Genomic DNA, 19,110 nt, shown 5'->3' with positions numbered 1-19,110 from the left:
GCAAAGCTGCACATGCCCAAGAGACAATTTCCCTACATATCCCCTCAGCTCCACAGAAGTGGAGGAATTCCTTCTATCTTTGAGGCAAAAAAAAAAAAAAAAGTAGCTGTAATTGAAATTGGTCATAATACTGAAAAGTGAAGGTACCAGATCCAAGGTGCCATATTTCCACATATGCTCATATTAAGCCAACTGCAGTTACTGGGTTTTGTTGGGATAACAAGTTTTTCTGAGCCAAATGTCAGATATGCTGTGATACTTTTTTGCCCAGTAATCCAAAACATGGACCGCTTTCTAAAATTATTTTGGAATAGCTTATATAAAATTACTTGCCAGTGTAGCTGCTGAAGATACAATCAACACTTTTTCTTTCATTCTTTCCCTGTAATACACAAACACCAAACCTCAAAGTCTCACAGATTAAGAGTCTTCAGGTCTTGGTGATATATTTGTGACAAGCAGGCTGGTCAGACTGGACATTCTTGTGGATATTCTCAATATAAAGCATAGTAGACTGCCAATTCCAGTGCAGGCAAATGGATATGCTCACCCAGACTGTGACTTGCAGTCCTATACCCTGACAAGACTGTTCACCTCTCATTCTTGAACTGCTTAGAATGAGGATGGCAGTTAGTAGACAGTACTCAGTAATCAAACAGCCAATATATACGTGTGTCTATAGCAGAGTATATCAGAACCATGTTATATGTATGTTACAAATATAAAGAAATAGATTTAGTACAGCTAATTGCTCAGAAACAAAGAAGTTGTATAGATGAATCTCAGTTTGAATTAGAATTAGACCCCAACTAGTTAGCTGAAATACGAATTCAAGTCACTCACCATTTCTACAGGATAATGAGAAGCAAAAATACGAAACCCATGAATAAAACAAACATATCAGAGGAAAAACAGCTTTTTATAGGCTTCTCTGTACCATCTAATGCTCTGTAGGAAGGAAGACTTATGCGAAGAAAGATTTGAGAGAAAGAAAGGGAAAATGAATTGCTTCTCTACTACCCCATAGAAGTCTGCAGACAAAATTATCACCAAGCTCATATATTTCACTCTGATCTTTCTCACAAAATAGATAATTAACACTCCCTGCCTCAAAAAGGATTATATACTTGACTAAAAATACATTGCTGGCAGCAACTACATGCAGGTCTGCAGTCTGACCTGACCAGATATCAACTACCTCCAGGACCATAAGTTTTACGCATCAAAGCAAGCTAGCGTCAGGAAATGGTCTGCCTGCATGTAGGCATATTCTATCCCTCTGCATTATTGGGTCCTACAGAGGAAAAAAAAAAAGTGATTGCTCTCTACACAATATGCTGTTTCTGTGCTGCACCTCAGTAAATGAAACACCAAATATAATAAACAATTATTTAAGAACATAGCATGAATAGCATACTTGCACAACAGGAGGAAATAGTTGCTGACTTTGTAAATGAGAAGTGCTAGAGGAACACTGAATTTCATTGCCTATGACAACGTTGAATATCACACTTTTCTATGCAAAGCTTAATGACTTTTCTTGCTGCTTTACATTCATATTTCATGCAAGTGTTGAGAGGCTCTCTGCTTTTAAAAATTGGCTTGCATTGTTATTACTCCAGCATTGCTTTCCTTTTAAGTCTTTGGACTACCATGTTTAAAGGTTCACTGCATATCAATCCTCTAGTAATATTGTAAACATTAAGAATGAACTTTCACTCTCCTATCTCTGACAAATTGTTTTATGTTTCCCAACATGAATTTATTATGGAAAAGTGCCATTTTCTCTTAATGGCACAATTGTACATGAAACATTCATATTTGAAGATTACAATATTCCTGCTTGAATAGATTTAAGAAACACTGACGACCTGATTAGAGTCAACCAAGAAACAATATTACAGATCGATCAACCACAAAGACACTTAAAAGTTGCAAGTTTCTGTACAGACTGTACTATGAACAGGAATGGAACAAATTCAACCTTGAAATGGTTTTGTACTGAACTATACCTGTTTTTCTTAAAGTTTATATATTTAAAAGTGATAATGTTTAAAAAAAAAAAAAACTATGTACTGAAGAAATATAGGATAATTTAATTGCAAGAACCAAATCCAAGATCTCAAAGTAAGAGAAAACCTGTAACACAAATTCTAATCTGGCATATGACAGCTGCAGAATGAACTCAAAAGGTTTTTACCAGAATAATTATCTGTTAATAGCCAGGCTCAGCGGGACACAACAAATTCCCAAGATTTAGCTTCCAAGTCATGTGATTTGATCTTAGCATGGCAGATGGCACACAATGACTGCACACCATTCATTTATTTTAAGAGCTATGCACACCATCTTTGTAACCTGGTACTAAAATTATTATAATCACACATCAACAGAGATACAGCGTTACCACTGGTGACACTACTATTTTCCCAGTGATTGTTTCCTGTTCTGCACAGCACGTCGTTTTTATTAAGTCCTGTCAGCTCTTGGAATGCACAGACAAAAAATGAAAACCCCGTAGGATTTTTCTTCTCTGTCGAACCACAAAGACTCCAGCAAGTTGGATATCACTTTTAACAGGACAGGCATGCTTGCTTTCAGTCAAAATGTCAGCATGTTTTTTCAGTTGTCATTCTCTGGTCTATCTGGATTGCATTTTATACCACTGATCTCCAAAAAGCAACACACAGGGGTGCCCCTCCAAATGAAAACACCTTTACACTAATTAAGTAGTTTTTCAGTGCTAAAACTGTGGCTGTTTCACGCATCATGACCTTTACTTCTTGCATGTGCAAAGTAAAGAGCTTCCCCAGCACTATTGTTCACTGCCAGTTTAAGACACTCTCCTTAGATGGCTCATTAGATTAAAAAAAAAAAAAAAAGACTTTCTGCTGCACTACATACCATTGTATTTTTATCAAAAGCTCTAGAAAACACTCCCTACCTAAATTAGTAGCCAGAAAAAATATCTCTGCGTACTTATTTTTAGGGTATTTTTTCAGATCATTGAAGCAATGATAGCACAGTTAATTTGGGGTTGGTTTGAAATACCACTACCTTCCATAACTACAGATGGGGAAAATTTCAATGTTCATGGATAGAGGCCAAAATTATCTCCTTTGTTTGAATGCAACATTTCCTCCTGCCCTGTTGCAATTAATAACCAGGCTTTCCAGTTTTAAACATACTGATATAAAGGGCTGAACAAGAAATATTCTGCAATAGGTTGTTGTTTTATTTCCTGTCATACTTCCTGAATATTAGTGCTCCTTTAATTCTTTTGTTTCTCTTAAACTTACAAGATTTGTATTCCACACCCAATAGACAGACATCTCTCAGCAGTTGTTCTCTGAAATAATTCTAACCCCTAGCTGAGACCCAAGTTTCCCTGAATCAGGTCTCATTTCAAATATTGGGACAGGCTTGTTAGTATCACGTTCAAATTCCCTAACTGTAAGCCTTGCTATGTAAATTTCTCTGTGGGTTGCACATATGTTTGCATGCACTTTTTAATTCAAATGGCATTCAGACATTTGTTATTTTGCCTCTAGTTGAATAACTCTTCAAAAGTTGCGCATAGCTTATAGTTACAAAAAACACCCACCAAAAATTATGCCCTTGGGAATCTTTAATAGTTTATAAAACCCCATTCACCTACCTTGCAGTAGAACCAACTAAACTTAAATCACACCAACATAAAGATTGTACTGAATTAAATTCCAATGAACGTAATTGTGTTATTTGCTACATAACTTGAAGGTTAATATGTTTTTTTTCCTGTGGACAGCAAGCATGAATTCTGAAAAACCTTTCTACTCAGGATTTCTACTATTTTAATAATGATATCGTCAATCAATGTCAAATTACTGGGTACTCTGGTATTTTTGTTTTTGGAAATTTTTCATTGCTTTATGAAGGTTCCTTTTCAGATACTTCAGCTATTTCCTCAGTCAGCTCAAGTTTGTGGAGCCACATCCAGAGAACATCTGGATGCAAAAATCTTCATTTTGGTGCACTGGTTGTAACTGGTGGCCATTGCTCAGCTAGATCTGCTGCACTTAGCTTAGCTATGGAAATTGCAATTATTTATGGCCGTTATATGAAGTTGACAATGAAAAAAGTGGATACCCTTCTTCACTGAATTCAGGGACTTTCATTTCCCGTTACCAAAGTCCTGAAGTCAGGTGACCTTTGCTTTGCTCACAAATGTCATATTTTTGTGTGATCTGCAAATCTCTTTTTGTGAGTCTGCTAATATAGAAGCAAGTCTCCCTCAGAGTCATTTTGAACACCTGCAGTGAGTGGCAGACAGCAGTATAACAGTACAATTAAATTACACTAAAAATAAAGAATGAGATATTCACAACACCTGGTTCCTACTGCCTAGCTTCTCAAAAAAGAAAGTGTAGTGCTGATAAAACATGTTTATAAAGTTGCCTTTGCACATTAGGTGGAAAAACTGAACTAAATGCAAATTATAACTATTTAGTTGACTGCGCAAAATTTAAGAGCATTTCACTCCAATATGACTTCAAATATAAATGGGGATTTTCAGATCTGAATGACAAACCTATAACCCAGAAGTGAAACGAGAGGTCAGGGAACATCAGTCATATTAATAAACAAGATCTCTCCTGCTTATTCCTAGCTTCGGCTGCTAGAAATTACTGCCATCTATGATGGGTACTTGAACAGTTGCAGTTGGCCTCCTTAGTATTTCCAGTACTAAAAATAAATAAATAAATAAATAAAGAATTCAGAAGCTATAAACTTGTAAGCTATCCTCTTTCTGCTAAGAATGTTCAAAACATTCCAACTTCTTTAAAAAACACAAAAATACTGATAAAGTACAAGTTTCATGAATACCTCCAAATAGAATATCTGTTTTCCTCATTTACTCATCTAACTTCTAATGGAAATGAGTACCCTATGAGAAAACCTCACTAACACAAAATAACAGAGTTTTTAGTTCAAGTTTAGAGATAGCCACTAATATACTATGGCCTATCAAAAATGATCTTTGGGGTACGATTTATCCCTGGTATGTTGTAACTATTTTGGAACTCAGCATAGAAAAGATGAGTCATCCCCCTTTTCAATCACATTATGGATTTCTATCAGGAAGTCTCATCAGGATGTAAGCTTGAAAAGCTACCATCTTCCAAAATATTTAATTTTCCCTGTATTGGGAGAATGATATATACAAATAATACAGTTTGCAGTTCTGCGGTGTTTTTTTTATTTTATTTTTTTAAGGGAGAGGAGAGAGGGAGAGGAGAGAGGGAGAGGAGAGAGGGAGAGGAGAGAGGGAGAGGAGAGAGGGAGAGGAGAGAGGGAGAGGAGAGAGGGAGAGGAGAGAGGGAGAGGAGAGAGGGAGAGGAGAGAGGGAGAGGAGAGAGGGAGAGGAGAGAGGGAGAGGAGAGAGGGAGAGGAGAGAGGGAGAGGAGAGAGGGAGAGGAGAGAGGGAGAGGAGAGAGGGAGAGGAGAGAGGGAGAGGAGAGAGGGAGAGGAGAGAGGGAGAGGAGGAGTTTCTCCCAGGAAATACATTTCTTCCCCTGCCAACCATACACTTCACTCTTGAAGAAACAGCAAAGTCAATTTTCCATTAAGTTGCTATCCCACAGTTTACAATAATTGTTATTTGACATTTGTTTAGAAAAACAGAGAAACTCTCTTTGGAGAAAATGAAAGGGTAACTTTCCAACTGGAGATGCTCCAATTTGACCACACTTGCTTCACAGTAGGAAAGTGACAGATTCCAGCAAAGAAGAGACAGAAACAAATGTAGCCAAGTACGGAAAACACTTTGGTCAGGCAAATATATTAGGCAAACTTCAATGTCAGAAGCAAAGACCCTGGAACAGCAGAAGCCTAAATTGCAAAATTAAAGCTTAGTTAGTTTTATAGGAGTGCTTTTCCTCATGCTTACTCTTGGTGAGGGGGAAAAAAAAAATGTTTATCTGCTTAAAAGCAAAAAAAGTCAGCCTTGCACCATGTAAAAGAAAATGTTAAAAAAAAAAAAAGTACCTAGTCCCTAATATTCAAGTAGCACCATCCATATCAAAACTGAAGATAAAAAGAAGCCTTGCACATATTACAAAATCTTACAATTTAAAACTAAATATTTTCCTTTACACACAACATTCAGGGAAAATAACTGATGCAGCCATTACTTGCTGTAATGCTATGTACCAGCCATTACTATGCTGTAATGCTAATGTACCCTTGCTATTATCACGATTCTGCTTTAGTCAAGACTAATGGAGCCAGAAGAGCAGTCAAAAACTGTTCTGAGGACATTCCCTTTACTGTACAGCTCAAAATTAAAAAGATGATTTCAGAATCACTGGTTTCACAAACATTCCCCCCAGCATCCACTATTACGTACCTCTACAGAAAACAACAAAAATCATCCTACAAGCTAGCAAGAGAATCACATACTCTACCCTCCCCCCTCCCCCCCCCAAAAAAAAAAAGAAAACTATATATGCACCTTTTTAACACAAGAATTCTGGCATCAATTATATATTGTAAGAACGTGTAACTTTTTTCCTCTCAAAAATAGCAAAAAATGCATTTCCTGTGAAAAAACCTGAGAAACAAGAATTACATTTATAATAACACAGACATTTACAAAATGCCTTTTTCCCAAAAAAAAATGCTTTCCTTTTAAGCTGTGCCAACAATAAGACAAACATAAAAGATCTGCCTCACTAGCAGATTTAGAAGAATAAGCAATTACCACATTAGGGAAAACAGTTCAGAAATTTCCACCAATTGGTAATTGGCAGCAAAGCAGCTCTTCATTTATCCAACCCCACAATGCCCTTAGGCACCAACCCCTACATATACCAGCAAAGAACAAACAAACAAAAACACAATTCCCATAGCCTCAAGCCGAGGTCAGCCCTTTACTTTGGGAAAAAGCGGAAGCCTCTTTCCTCCCAGATATCCAGGAGGAAGCTTTTTTCATTCAGGATATCTAATGTCAGAGCCCCTATATCTGGCTAGCTATGTCTCTAGGACCACAAAAAAAAAAAAAAATCAACAAGATGGCATTACGGTAGTACAGGAGAATGCTCTTTCCCAAATTCTTTTTGGAAAAGCAAACAGCTGGAGGCCTTTCTTCCAAATGAAAGGGATGACACCCTGGTTAGGCACTGCCACAACTGAAATAATTTACACATAGATGATATAGCTAAGATCTGCAGGATGTTAGCTGGGAAAACTTCCTAGAAATTTTCCTACTGCACTTGAAAACACTTATCTCTACACCTGCAATCCCAGACTGACCAAGCCCATTGCCATGCAAGTGCAGGAGGATCTGATGCAGCAACTACAAGTCTTCACCTAATTCAGAGCACTCTCACCAGCTGGGCAGCCCACAGTGAGGATGACAACAGCCATCATCCACCACGAGTGACGTTAATATGGAAGCAACATATGTGACATTTAATGTACAATTGAGGATTAATTAATTTTATTGATCCCAGATGCACCACTGCATGTTCCACACCAGTGGAAATAAGTGAGTTTAATGATTTGATAGCAGAGGGGAATCTGAACTGTGCTTCCTCTTTGCAGCAGTTTCCTTTCCTGACTCCTCTGAAATCTGTTTCAATCTACTTGCTTGAGGAGATTAAATTCCTCTTATCTGGGACAGTAACAGAAGACTTTATGGGTAGGAGAGACTAATTACTCTATAATAAATGTCCTCAAAGCTGCCGTATAATGAATTAAATTAAGCATGACTAAATCACATTGGAGGACTTTTTAAAAGAAAAGGACCTTCGTAAAAATGATTCTCTCCTAACAAATCTCATTGACAAATCTAATGAAAAAATCAAAATTATTAAGAGAACCAAAAAGCATGTTACAATCCACCAATTATTGCAAATCAAGAGTGTCAATGATGCACTTGCTTCTCTATACTTAATACCAGAGAACAAAAGTTGTTCTAAGTATTTAATCACTAAAGTGTACCCGAAGCATGGAAAAACTAACACGGAGACACATCACATACCAAGAGATGCTCTAAAAAGGTTCATTTCTTTCTCTTGATACATTCGCTGGTAACTCTCAACACAAAAAACTGTTTAAGTGATGATCACAACCATTATAAGAGACTTGACATTAAAAATCCCCAGATGTACAGAAACAAAAGAGAATCTTTTACAAATAATGCATAGGAGGATATAGATACACAGGTGTGTAAAAATAACTTTTGAAAGGGTGTGGATCCTAATATTGAGTCAATACTACACTAGTCCATATATCTGACATTGAATGTGGTCTATTGTGCAGCCTACCTTGCTCTGTACTGCTAGAAACACAATGCTGTCAAAGTTATAGACTACTGTAAAATAAAAATATCAAAGTCCAGTTCTGTGAAGGGCTAAGTCATTAAACCATGATCACAGTAAATGTACAGAGAGTTGATCAACTGTAGTAGAAAATTTTGTGGCTCACTCTGCTATAATTCTGCATTATTTTCAGAATTATAGGAAGTGAAATAGAAGGAAACAGTAATATTATATCAGACGCTACCTAGCAGCCACGTTGACATCTGAAAACATGACTGTGCTTCTGTTAACTGTTAACTTTCATAGAATCATAGAATGCTTAAGGTTGAAAGCGACCTCTAGAGAACATCTAGTCCAACCCCCCTGCACACGCAGGGTCACCTAGAGCACGTGGCACAGGACTGCAGCCAAGCGGGTTTTGAAGACCTCCAGAGAAGGAGACTCCACAACCTCTCTGGGCAGCCTGTTCCAGTGCTCTGTCACCCTCACTGTTAAGAATTTTTTCCTTAAGTTCCTGGGGAACTTTTGGTGTTTCAGTTTGTGGCCATTACCTCTAGTTCTGTTGGTGGCCACCACTGAAAAGAGGCAGGCCCCATCCTCTACACTCCCCTCCCTTGAGGTACTTACAGACACTGATCAAGTCTCCTCTCAGCCTTCTCTTCTCCAGGCTGAACAGGCCAAGCTCCCTCAGCCTCTCCTCATAGGGCAGATGTTCCAGGCCCCTGATCATCCTTGTGGTCCTGCGCTGGACTCTCTCCAGCAGCTCCACATCCCTCTTGTACTGTGGGGCCCCAGAACTGGACACAGTACTCCAGATGAGGCCTCACCAGGGCTGAGTAGAGGGGCAGGATCACCTCCCTCGACCTGCTGGAGACGCTCTTCTTAATGCACCCCAGGATCCCACTGGCCTTCTTGGCCACAAGATCAACTTGTCGTCCACCATGACACCCAGGTCCTTCTCTGCAGAGCTGCTCTCCAGAAGGTTGGTCCCTAACCTGTACTGGTGTCTGGGGTTATTCCTCCCTAAGTGCAGACCTTGCACTTGGCCTTGTTGAATTTCATAAGACTTCTCACTGCCCAGTTATCCAGTCTGTCCAGGTCCCTTTGGATGGCAGCACCTCTGGGCTATCAGATACTCCTCCCAGATTGGTATCATCAGCAAACTTGCTGAGGCAGCACTCCGTCCCTTCATCCAGGTCATTGATGGATAAATTGAACAGGACTGGACCGAGGACTGACCCTTGGGGGACATCGCTAACCACAGGCCTCTGCACCTCTGATCACCACCCTCTGAGATCTCCCATCCAGTCAGTTCCTAATCCACCTCACTGTGCACTCATCTATCCCACACTTCCGGAGCTTGCCCAGGAGGCTGTTGTGAGGGACGGTGTCAAAAGCCTTGGTGAAGTCGAGACAGATAAGGGGAGAGCAGTGGATGTCATCTATCCAGCTCATTCCATCACAGAAGGCTATCAGGTTAGTCAAGCATGATTTCCCCTTGGGAAATCACTTTCAAAATACTTTCAAGTGTTTCAAGTGAACTGTATTACTAAATATAGTCAACATGTGTTTTTGTCTAGCAATACGAAATCGTTTAAACTTTTCTTAAAATGTAAAGCAGTCAACTTCTTTTGCATTACATACAACTTACAATTTTTGTACATATACATATTTAAATATTGACAGTATTTCATTATTGACAGTATTTCATTAGCCTACCTGTTTTCCATCCAGCGTACAAAGTCTCTTGACTACACCGGAATCTAATTTAATGGCTTCTGTGATGTCAGTCAGGACCTGCTCAAAAGAATGAGCAGTCTTCTTATTCAGCAGAATTCTCACAGCTTTTCGGGGTTTCACTCCACTCCTAATAACGGTCACTAATTTGGGCTTAATGAAATCTTTACTCTCCTTCACTTCACTCTTTGCAGATGTCAAAGATGTTAAGGATCGAGTGGAACCCGTCCTTACGTTCACACACCAGTTTGGATTGACATTCTTGGTATAATCAACTTTGCGATATGGTTCGTTGGATGCACATACATAGCTTTCACCTGAAAAGAAGACATAACCATAATTTAACAAATTCTGCTATATTTTTGACAATTTAAAAAAATGAAAAATTTCTTGCCAGAAAAAAGAAAAATTGCTTCCCGTAAAGAAACATGAGTGGAAAACAAGAGACCCTTTTGCTAGAGGATTTACCATAGAAGAGTCTCAAAATGCTATTCTAACTTTGTCCTTTATAGACACATATTGAAACAGATTATCTTCTTCTTACTCTCACTCAGTATGACCTCTGTCTGCCAGGGTTTTATTGCAATACTTATCAGAAGAGCAGAAATGGTCCTAAGATTTTCAGTCAATATTAATCCAAAGCATTATTTATTTACAACAGCAGTGTAAAATAGCAGTGTAAAACTCTTCTCATTCCTCCTGTTTCCTCACTTAAGAAGGAATAAAATAAAATTTCTTGTGCATCTGAACAGACTGCAAATCCTGTTTATTACCAACTTATTGTATTTATTTGCCTTTGAAAAGGGGTCTCATTAATTTTTCTTTTTGAAAACTTTAAGTAGATTGTGCTTGACATTAAGGCTTGGTGAAAATGCAGTTCAAACAGATTGTTTCCAATTCATCCTTTTAACTTATTATACTGTTTTTAATTAAAAGCACTTATTATTTTTATTAAAAATAAGAAAACTATCTGGAAACTGATAATTTCTATAATTGGCAGATGCATAGAGAAAAAAATAGACTAATTATCAAGAATCATAGTGTATTACCTATTATCTAGCAATTCTTAAATTCCATGTCTGCTCTCTTACAACTGCCATTCAAAGTACACTTAGTAATACAGGTATAAACATTGGAAACATATATTACATCTGTAAGGCAGGCACATAGGGCAGGAGTGGAGAAAGTGGTTTAAGTCAGAGGTGAAAGCATTGGCTGCCTAACACATAACTTGAAAGGAGATGAAACTTTTGCTCAGATGATGTCAGTACCAAAACTCCTAATGATTTCACTACAAAAAACGTCTTTACCCAGTTTCTAAATTCTATGGAGAACCTTGCAAGGTAGCCAGAAAATTGCTATATATAGAACATAGAAAGAAAGAAATCACTTGTTGCTTTCTGCATAAGGAATAGTTTCTAGAAGAACAAAAATAATTGCACTGGTAAGCCAAATCCTAGCTGCAAAGTTTACTACAAGAGACATTCCTAGAGAATGGTGTATTCAAAAAGCAAGCACAAAAACAAACAAAAACCACCACGCTTTCATGAGCAAGCAGAACACTCTGGAACAACACAAGTTATGTTAGTCACCCCTCTAAGTAAAAAAATACATTTGTATGTTGCTGCTTGGAAGATGTGCCAGAGTCCCTTGCAAGGATGCTACCTCTTCTTTATGTTACACTTCGCAGATAGAAAAAGTGAGAATTTAATGTTTCATAATATATTTACCCACAGCGTTAATATATGACCCAATTTTATATATGCTTGAGATTAATATAAGTATTTTGATCTCCAGGGACACCCATCTGATAATCTCCACACTGTCTGAGAACACCAACAGTTGTAAAATGTAAAATATAGTTTTCTTTCTTTTTTTTTTTGTTTAAGCCAATCAAATATATTTCAAACATTATGGCAAAGCAACAGATAACTCTACAGTTTAAAACACATGTATAACTAAATTTGTCTGCTTCACTTTCTTACATGAGATTTGCACATTTAAATGACTTATACACCAATTCCATTAGTATGAAAATCTCTTTCAAGACGTTAATGATATTTGGATAGAGCTGTAGCTTTCTAGGCTGTCAGCACATCTACCAGTCCCTCGCACTTGTCACAGCTCCACAAATAAGCACAAACAATACTTCTAAGTATTTATATTACTGACTTCAATGCAGTCAATTTTATGGTTTGAAGTTCTCTTTTCCAGTTACAACTTTAAACATTTTAAAGTTAATGAAAACCAGCCTTAACAAGCACATACTCAAAACAGTTGCATTACTGGAAGTAAGTAGCAAGTCTTTAGCCTACAGCATTGGCACTAATATGGTAGCTTTTATACCAGAACATGAAGTTAGTCACTAATACTATACAGGATTTTGCAGACACAAATGCAAACTACAGACTGGTGAAGCAAGAATATATACTAAGCAATAAGGGTTTTTAAATGCAGAAATAATTCAAGAATTACAGACTTAGATTACAGTTGGAGCTCTGACTCCAGCCAAACTATTCTATGACAGGAAGGTCAGCAAAGCTCCAGAGCAGTTTTGGCAGAAGTTTCAACCTCCTCCTACTATTGGCATTATATTATCAAAAGGGCATACGGGAATCCTTCCAATGCTTCAAGACAACATTTTAGATTGTTCTCAGGACTATCTCTTCGGCAAAGCAATCCTAGTATCGCCAAAAATCCCCCAAATTAAGCATATACTCTCTCAAAAAGCAGTAATATCTACTGATATTGTGGGTCACAATATAAACAATACAAAGAGAATTAGTTAACTTCTGGTTCTGTGCATCTTAGTAACTTTAAAAAAAAAAAAAAAAGAAAAAAAAAAAGGATGACATGCAATGCTGCCTATTTTCAAGGAAACCTTACCTACTGCTAAATAATTCACCTTTACTGCTTTAATAACCCAGAGAGCTAGTCCTGAAATAGGACCTGTTTGTTTGTGTGTGTATATGCACTTTAAGTATACTGTAAGAGAAGAATTCCAGACATGGAGAGCAAATAGCTTAAATATAACATTCACCTACCCTATTCCACTATCCCAGTAATGAAAGATGATGAACAGAGAGTATTGAACAGTTGTCAATCTGACTGATAAATAGATAAAGACCATCTGTGGCCTAAACATTGCACTGCTTACTTAAGTACTTGTCTATGTAAGTTGCCTTTTGGCAACTGTTTCTTCAACACTCCATTCACAGGAAATGTATCTATCTCATCATTCAAGACAGGCATGCAGGCATAAAGAGTTAGAGTGCAAGTGAACTTTCCAAAACTAAGAGACACAATTTTAAACACAGACAGGAAGACAGGGATTCTATCTCTGCAGTCTAATAAATAGCCAGCTTACATTACCTAAAACTACAGAGTTTTGAAGAAACACTGTCGCCTTACCACTTTCGGTCTCTCATTGCCCAAGTTTTGTAAGTTAACATCAACTACTAAGCATTTAACAAAGTCTAGAAGCATTCAGACATGTTACACTTAAAAGAAAGTCAAAGGCTTATAGATATTTAGTTTTCCTTAACATTAGCTAAGCATTAGCATCTTTCCTTAGTAGATCCCGACTCAGACAAGGTATCTTAAACAGAACACTTTGAACAAGATTTCTATTTTCCTTTTTGCAAGGTGCTAACAAACACTAATTACTATCTCCTGAGATTCACATAAAGCATTCCATTTTTCAACAACACACTGAACAGAAGATATAGCTGAAATTAATACCTTCTTATAGAAAAATCATTCATCTCCATGTTTTTTCTATGAGCATTCCACTTCTTTCCTTTCTTTCTTTGAACTTCCTTCCACAACAATTTCTTAGGATTCCTTCACTTTCATATCACATACAATAACACTGTACAAGTCCTCACATTTTCTCACCTGTACAATTTAAGTTCCCCATATATTTTCCAAAACTTGGGATGATGATCAGGATTTTAGCTAGGTCTTTTTTGACTTTATTTACTCAGAAGATTTAGAACTTACATTTAGTGCTTTCTAGAAGGTGTTAGAAGACAAGTAGGGGCATGTGCAATCCACCTTACCTAACACCGTATGCCTCCTCCACAATAAGGGGGTAACTCTTCTTTCCTATCCCTGAAACTAGGAGATGCATAGTGGTGGGGTTGATTTGTTGTTTTTAGTTACCTTCCCACACAAATAAAACAATTTTATCAGTATTTCATAACCATACTCCATTGCTTCAACAGAGTGCAACCTACAGGGGTTTGCACACACATTTGGAAGTAATTTTTTTTAAAGAAAAAAAGAAAAAAAAACACTTTGCCCTGTTTTACCCACTCCATTACTTTTTTAATAATGTCTGAAGCATTGCAGCTTTTCAACTTTAGCTCTGAAAGTGCCCATACCTTCTGCAAGAAAGAAAAATACAAATCCCTACTTGGTGTTATCATCTGCTTGTCCTAACAAGAAAATAGATTTTCTTGACCTACTAGTTGCTAATAGCGTGCAAATATGTAAGTAAATAGGATTAAAATGTAATATGCAGGAATAATAATAATCTAAGGTGGAAAATATTTCATTAGTCCAATATGTGATTTCAAAACAGTCCTCCTCTCCCTATTGACACAGCAGACCCATTTCCTTAAAGCAGATGGCATCCTGCAGTGCATGTCCTTGCCATGAATAACTGCCCTGCCCAGAACTTTCCACCTCCTCCCCAAAGATGCTTGTTGATGCCAACTCTGCAGACAAAACTACCGACACTTGAGCTCTACAGATCTACTGACTTTGCAGTAGACATTAACAACCAGGACATTCAGTGTTTTTCACCACAAATACAATTAAAGTATAGATTTTGCATTACTGATACCTGTGTAAAACAAAATCATCAGCCCTAAAAAAACCTGTGGAGCTCCTATTAATAACATTGCATCATGTATAAAGGGCTTAATTTTTTAAAGAATTTTGAAGGATTTAAATCAGTTAACTTTTGTGGAGAATAGAAACAAAACTATTATTCCATTATTTTTAATGAAGTGAAATGCACATGGAATCTATGATATAAAACCAGAGTAAGGTGCAATAGTAAAGTTGCGTTAGGCAGTAGAAGAAAGTCACAATATTCCTAATCCGAACCCCCTGCATGGATCTCTCTGCTTCAGCAAGATCAAATAGCAGGGAAATCGCACACCAATGTGAAAGAGGGAACCCCAAAGGAACCATATCCCAAATTCTATATGCCTATTTCTACAGAGTTATACTGAAAACTCTGACTTTGAATTTCTAAACTGTATTTGGATCCTTAACAAATATTTCTGAGGAGAAGACTTAGAATGGGAGGAACGAGAAATTTCTAAGTAAGCATTAAAGCTGTCAGAAAGACAATCCATAATGTTCCATAATCTACAGGGGGTGGAAACATAAATGCTATTTGTCTAAGGCTGGTCCAGGAGAGTATGCTTTTTTAACTGACAGATCTTATTTAAAATGGAGGTTGTTAATTTTTGTTTAAAATGTCATTAGATTGAGTTTATTATTGTGACCCGATCTATGACAATAATGCTTGGAATAGTATGCCTGTGTATTATCTATTTGCCTTTTAAAAAAGTTAACAGTAAAACAGACTGCCAAATAGACTCAAATTCCAAAGCCTGCATCAGTGAGTCAAGTCAGCTAAACTGGACTACTGTAATACAGAATTTGGTACTGCCATCCCTTATATCCCAGACTGGTATTAACCTAACAAACAACAAGCAGGCCTCAGAGAGCCTGTCTGCACCAGCGCTGCCAAAGAGCTGCACACACAGGCACTGAGTAGAGGGAGGCTGATGCAGATCTTAGCATGGTGAAGGTGGCTGCACCTTTGGCTCACTTTATGGCACTGCTGCTACTGCAATTCAACTGCTGCAATTCCATGTACTAGTTCTTAGAACACTGAGGATGTGCAAACAGTCTATACAAATAATTAGGTTTTGCATCAAGTAGATGCGGGGTTTAGAGTTTAGCCTCTAACTGTTATGCTTAAGAGTAATGTTATTTTATTTTCCTTCCTGAAAATTAAAAGGCGACACAACAAAACACCATTCAAAACTACTTCTAGCAGTACTGCATTTCAAGTCTTAGCATATTATCTCATTCAAATTCTCATCATTGTAGAGCAGAAATTCAAACCTGCTGTGCTTACAAAAAAGTTAAGCAAAAGTGGAAAAATAATCAAAACAAAACAAAAGAAATCCTCATCCAGCATCTCAATAATAGAACTGTTGCCAAAGAGGGGTCTTCCTAGACTCCAGGAATTATGGTTCCCCTACTTTTTGGTTTCTCCCATTCCCGTACAATCATACTCTCTTCCTTTCTCTGTACGGTAGTTAAACTGTTGAAGTTTTCTGGCATGCTAATAAAAGCCCATTATAATTCATTTATGATGCTACAGGATTTTCTTAAGATTCTTGAAAGTTGTATTGGTCATGGATAGATGACTAAGTAATCAGTTTTTTGTTTGTTTGTTTGTTTGTTTTTGAGAAAGCATGGAAGTGGAATTTAAATTGAGACATTTGTTTTGCTTTATTCTTCCAACAAAAAGCAATAACAGAGGTCACCTTTTCAGTGTGCATATGAATAGAAATTAAAACACTTTTTGCTTTATTAATTATCTTTCATGGACTTGTAAGACTATAGAATGTCAGCTATACAGCTGTCCAGCAAGACATTTGCCTTTGCACTTCTAAGCAACTTTGAGACTTTCTTTTGAGCCCTGGCATGTATATCCTGAATCCCTGTACACTATGGATTGTCCTTTTGAGCTTTAATTGCTTTAAAATTTCTGGTTTCTCCAAACTTCAACATTTCAAAAGTCACTTCAAGTCGTTATCACTAAAGTGTTGCTAAATCTTCTTTCCTCACTAATCTAGCATCTCACTTTCCTAGTTTTCTCTGAATAACTGGACCCTAAAAGAGATTTTGGTTGATTTCACATTTGCGTTGTTACCATAGTCAACATTTCACTGGGCAACCCTCTCATACCTCCTGTTATTAGATCAGGGGATGGGGAAATTCCTGAAGTAGTATGTTATGATTATGAAGTACATTTTATTGCATATGTTTATGAGCAAGACTTCTTCATGCAGCAAATACTGCAACATTTCCTTTCCTCTTGCATGAGCTGCAAGGTTGATTAACAGATTAAAAGACTGCAAATCTGGCACCTGCATTTGAACTCACTGGGTGGAAAATTACAGCAATATATACAATGGATGCCTGAAAAAAGCATCAAATAGAAATTGATTAAAAAAAAAAAAAACACACACACACTGTGCAAGACTTGAAAGACTGATTTATGTAATGCTGAGTTTAAGTTTTAAGACATCATAAGAGTACCTGGGGCAAGATTCAATTAAAATATATGTCAAACTTCTGAAAATAGAGTTTACGCAAGTGTGTATGCAGACACTCAACAAGCAAATACACCTGTATGCCTACCTTCTGATTTGTCTTCTCTCATTCCCAAAAACAAGGTTAAAATATGATATACCTGAAAATATTATACCTGAATCAGATTTATAAGAAATTGTGGATGAAAATGGGAGCCGAAAACAGGCTTGCAAATGCAGTCATTTAAATCACCAAAAGCACTCAAAGACCTATCTGCTGCTTGTCTAGGCCATTACCATTTCCATAAAAACAAGAGATTCTGTTCAGAGAAAAAACACCACTTTGGCCCTGTTTGGAGAAGTAGTCAAGTACTGCTTGGACTTGCAAGCTCTGAGTAACCTGGACAGGTAAGTCCCATTATCAAAAACAACTTAGGGGCAATTTTGTAAAGTACTTACCTCTATAAAGTGCTTTCAGAAATCAGACTTGGTACCCAATTCCCTCTTGTCACGTTTGAAAATGGGACTTTACACCTGTTAGTTTTAACATGCATTGGGGTATAGACACATCCTTTCACAGAGCTGGGGCTTTCTCTGGGAAAGCCTGAGCCACTGTCAGATATCAGTGGGAGTGTAATAACGGTTAGGGAACCAAGCGCTAACATTTCCCTGGTGAATCAGTGGCAGCAGCTGGAACCCTGCCAAAAACCTTACTCTTGCTGGGGTAGACAGCAAAAGGGCCTGCTGTTGAACCCTCACCACAAAGTCAGTACCTGCATGTTCAGCCCACACACCTCAGGGTGCCTGGGCAAATGGCCAGGAGCTAATGCTGAGGAAACGAGGCCTATCCTGGCAGGTGACCACAGCTCACTGTGGCCTTAGGGCCTCCAGGGCAGCCCGTTTCCAGCATGACCGGTTCTCTGGTATGAAAATGCACCCCGGTGGAGAGCGGAGGGCCCTGCAGCCCACCACCCGGCCCCACATCGCAGGCCCCTCACCTTCCACCAGCTCGTCCAGGCTGGTGAGCTTCTTGCTGCCATCGATCGTGTAGATGGTGCGGACGCCCTGGGGCAGGTTCACATTGTCCGACAGAGAGCGGGTGAGCTCGACGAGGAGGGCGTCGAAGGAACGGAAGCGGTCGGTGGAGATGGCGTAGACCAAGCCCTTGAAGTACCTGTCGCCGTTGCGGTAGAAGCGGGCTTTCCGCGCCTTCTTCTCCGAGCTCAGCGCCTGCAGGGTCCGCGTCCGGTAGAGGCTGCAGTGGGCGCTGTGCGCCGGGCTGGGGATGAGCCCGTTGCCCCGCGGGCCGCCGGCGCCGCCGCCGGAGCCCGGGGCGCCGCGGCGCGGCCCAGCGCGCTGCTGCCTCTTGTCGCGCTCCTCGAAGTGCTCCAGCTCGATGCTCCGCTTGCTCGCCATGTCGCGCTGCCCGCTCGCCCTGCTGCCGGCTCCGCCGCCTGCTCCTGAGGGCGCCTAGTTCGGCATCGTGCCCAGCTGCCCCCGCGGGCGGGTTGCGGGGAACCGCAGCGCCCAAGCCGCCCCGCAGCGGCCACTAGCCCTGCCCGCACCCCGCCGCTAGGCCCGCGGCGGCGCACAAAAGCATCCCCCGTGCCTCCCGCCTAACTGCAGCGGCTAAAATAACCCGGGGGTGGGCACCGCCGCCCCCGCGCCGCTGCAGGCTCGCACAATGCGGAGGATGCCGTGCGCGCAGCTCCCGCCTCAGC

General features: G+C 39.1%; 1 protein-coding gene across 1 annotated transcript in view; it reads right to left on the bottom strand.

Moving 5' to 3' along the window:
* DCLK2 (doublecortin like kinase 2) overlaps window positions 1-18,866 on the bottom strand; it is a 72,733-nt gene extending 53,867 nt beyond the window's left edge. The window contains exons 1-2 of the mRNA XM_088526482.1: window positions 18,388-18,866; window positions 10,023-10,357 (exon numbers count right to left, since the gene is read on the bottom strand). Of these exons, the coding sequence (XP_088382608.1) occupies window positions 10,023-10,357; window positions 18,388-18,805 (753 nt within the window). The 5' untranslated portion in view covers window positions 18,806-18,866. The remainder of the gene's footprint in view (window positions 1-10,022; window positions 10,358-18,387) is intronic.
* Window positions 18,867-19,110: the final 244 nt, after the last annotated feature.

The sequence above is a fragment of the Tinamus guttatus genome, unplaced genomic scaffold, assembly GCF_059628265.1.
Source record: "Tinamus guttatus ecotype Peru unplaced genomic scaffold, ASM5962826v1 Tinamus_guttatus_pri_ptg000247l, whole genome shotgun sequence".
Lineage (NCBI taxonomy): Eukaryota > Metazoa > Chordata > Aves > Tinamiformes > Tinamidae > Tinamus > Tinamus guttatus.
Note: the sequence above shows the minus strand (reverse complement) of the source record. Positions and strands in the feature narration are given on the sequence as shown.